Source organism: Pelodiscus sinensis, chromosome 30, assembly GCF_052426305.1.
Source record: "Pelodiscus sinensis isolate ZL-2025 chromosome 30, ASM5242630v1, whole genome shotgun sequence".
Classification (NCBI taxonomy): Eukaryota; Metazoa; Chordata; order Testudines; family Trionychidae; genus Pelodiscus; species Pelodiscus sinensis.
Window position 1 is genome coordinate 16,731,702 of NC_143081.1, and position 3,061 is coordinate 16,734,762.

The 3,061-nt window shown below is 48.1% G+C and overlaps 1 protein-coding gene across 1 annotated transcript; it reads left to right on the forward strand.

Annotated features, from left to right (window-relative positions):
- Positions 1-867: 867 nt before the first annotated feature.
- Positions 868-1,812, forward strand: LOC112544766 (olfactory receptor 10A4-like). The gene has a single exon (XM_075918156.2). It carries the CDS (start codon positions 868-870, stop codon positions 1,810-1,812), a length of 945 nt encoding a protein of 314 aa, XP_075774271.2.
- The last annotated feature ends 1,249 nt before the right edge of the window (positions 1,813-3,061 follow it).

Consider the following 3,061-nt stretch of genomic DNA (forward strand, 5'->3'; position numbering starts at 1 on the left):
GACGTCTTACTCAAGTACTGCACTGCCAGAGGTTCCAAATACTGCACATGGAGTAATTCTGGAGAAAGTTTCTGTTCAGTAAAAACAAGAGGAGTCCTGCAGCATCTTAAAGACTAACGGATTCATGTGGGCATACGCTTGTGTGAGTAGAACCCACTGGTTTTTACACATCAAAGCTTTCATCCACATGAATCTGTTATGTCTTTGTCTACAGTACCAAGTTCTGTTGCCAAAAACTGCCTTTTGGCGACAATGCAATGTAGAAAATGCCCACTTTCGGCCACACCTCTGCAAGAGACTTTTCTTTTCTCTCCCTTTATTGTCAACAAAGAGCCAGTGTGGACTTTGCTGTTTGTATTGTCCAGAGAACTGGCCTCCGCCAGTATCCCACAATGCCTGCCCTGGTGGCTTTGCTCCATGTTTTGAGATCTCTTTTTTGTATGGCTTTATGCATCCCTGTACGCCCTGGAAGGACTCCTCCTCTCCCCATGCTGCCCACACACACATCCAAACTCTGGCCTTGCTTTAAGTTATACGAGGAAGCTGCATTCCAAATGTGGTGGTGCTAGCCCTTACTGTTTAGGAGTTCTTAAACAGACAGACAGGCAGGCAGACAGATGGATTCGCCCACCCAGTCGCTCACAGACAAACTCTCGCAACTGTAATGTAGACTACTATAGAGATCTCAGCATAGCTCTCTAGCTAGCTATGGTCCAATATATAGTACATTCCTGTAGAGATCTCAGAATAGCTATCTGATCCATTAGCAATAGGTTTTCCCACATACGTAGGTAGACGATAGACAAAATCCTTCACCTAGATGCTTTATCCACCTCTCTTCCAGATGAAAGACACAGAAGAACCACCATGAGCACCCCGAATCACTCGACTGTCACGGAATTCGTCCTTGTGGGGTTTTCCAATCACCCGCACCTGCAGGTTCCGCTCTTCCTCCTTTTCCTTGGTGTTTACTCCGTAACCCTGATAGGAAACCTACTTATTATCCTGGTCACGTCAATAGACCGTGCTCTCCACAGCCCCATGTACTTCTTCCTCTGGAACCTGGCCTCCTTGGAACTCTGCTTCACTTTCGTCATCACTCCGAAGATGCTGGTCCATCTCCTGGCGGAGAATAAGACCATCTCCGTTGTGAGCTGCGCAGCTCAGATGTATTTCTTCTTCTTCTTCGGGGCAGCTGAGTGCTGCCTTTTGGCCGCCATGGCCTATGACCGCTACGTGGCCATCTGCAACCCTCTGCGCTACCCGGACATCATAACTCGACGGGCGTGTTGGCAGCTGGCTGGAGCCTCGTGGTTTGTGGGATTTCCAGTGGCCATGGTGCAGACGATGTGGATATTCAATCTGCCCTTCTGCGGCCCCAATCGGGTCAACCATTACTTCTGTGACACCCCCCCTTTGCTGCAACTTGCCTGCGCCGACACCTCCCTCTTCGAAATCGAGGCCCTGTCAGCGACCGTGCTTTTCATCATGTTCCCCTTCCTGCTGATCCTGGCCTCCTACACGCGGATCATCACCGCCATCCTGAGGATGCCCTCGGAAGAGGGAAGACGCAAGACATTCTCCACCTGCTCCTCTCACCTGGTGGTGGTGACGCTCTTCTACGGCACGGCCATCTCGACCTACTTCCAACCCAAGTCCAGCTACTCCCCCGACACCAAGAAGCTCCTCTCTCTCTCCTACACCGTCGTCACCCCCATGTTGAACCCCATCATCTACAGCCTGAGGAACAAGGAGGTGAAGGGGGCCCTGAGGAGAACACTGAGCAGGAAATTCTCTTTACAGAGAATGTAATTTAGTCGGGCCTAGAATCCCAGTCAATTGAGTGGGGCTGGTTCTCCTCCTACTTACCCTGTCAGCAGTAACTTCTTTGGAGTCAATGGACTGTATCTCTTCTCCTTCACTCTGGTATAAATCAGGGAAGGCACCTCCCAAAATAAACTCACCTTTTCTGAGACTACTGGAGGGCAGGGGAGAATCAACATTTGATTTGAGACGGATTATTGTCACTGGAAATACTTATGTATTTGAGTGAATCCTGCAAACTCCACCTGTTCTAAGTTCAGTAAAAACATTTTCTATTCCTTCTGATGTGTGTTTACTTTGTTTGCTAAGGTCATATTTTCACTAGGCAGAAGATCAACGTTGCCACAATCCATCTTCCGGAGTTTGATTTAGCAGGTCTAATAAAGACCTGCTAAATCGAACTCAGAGGGTGCCCACATTGGCACCAGTACTCTTTTTTCTCATGAGGAGTCAGGAACGCAGACAGGAGCATTTGCTCCCATCAGCGTCCTGCTGTGGAGACTGCATGGAAATCAGATTACAGTAAGGTATGTCAACTCCAGTTACGTAATTAACATAGCTGGAGTTGCATATCTTAATTCCTCCTTCCCACATAGAGAAGATATGGCCTTAGACTTTCTCCTTTAATGGCATCTCTTCTGCAGTAAATTATAGAATAGTGGAGAGCTAGCTCTGTTGTAATAAAGGCTGAGGAGGAGGGTCTGTTTAATCATTATCATAAATCCTCTAAATCCATGTATCTACTTGCATTGGCTTTGCCTGGGGTTTGCCCCGCGGTGCTGAAAGCTACAGTTAACCCTCTACATTCAGTTTCATGTGAGGAAGGGGTTTGCAAGATATAGCCCCATTCCCAAACAAAACAGGATTTCAGGTGGTTAGCAGACATGACCAAAGTTTTTTGGGGCACATCTGGGTCAAAACATGGTTCTGGTCATGCCCCAAATGGTCTCACCAATCAATTTTTTCTGCATCTGGTATGGGTCACCTCTAGCCTCTTTGGTGAAGCCACCTTGGACATGTTAACCTCTCATCCTAGGTTTGACCGTGGTACCTGTGCATGCGATTGGTTAGACTATGCTGCAAAAACTACCCTACATTCCAAAACTACCCTTGGCAGAAAGCTGAAATTAAACGAGGGCGTGTTGCCACAGTCGGCCTCTTCAAAGGGGTTGGGTTTGCGTTGCTTGGGGGACACGCACACTGACCCAGCAGACACTTCCGAAGGTGGCATATGACA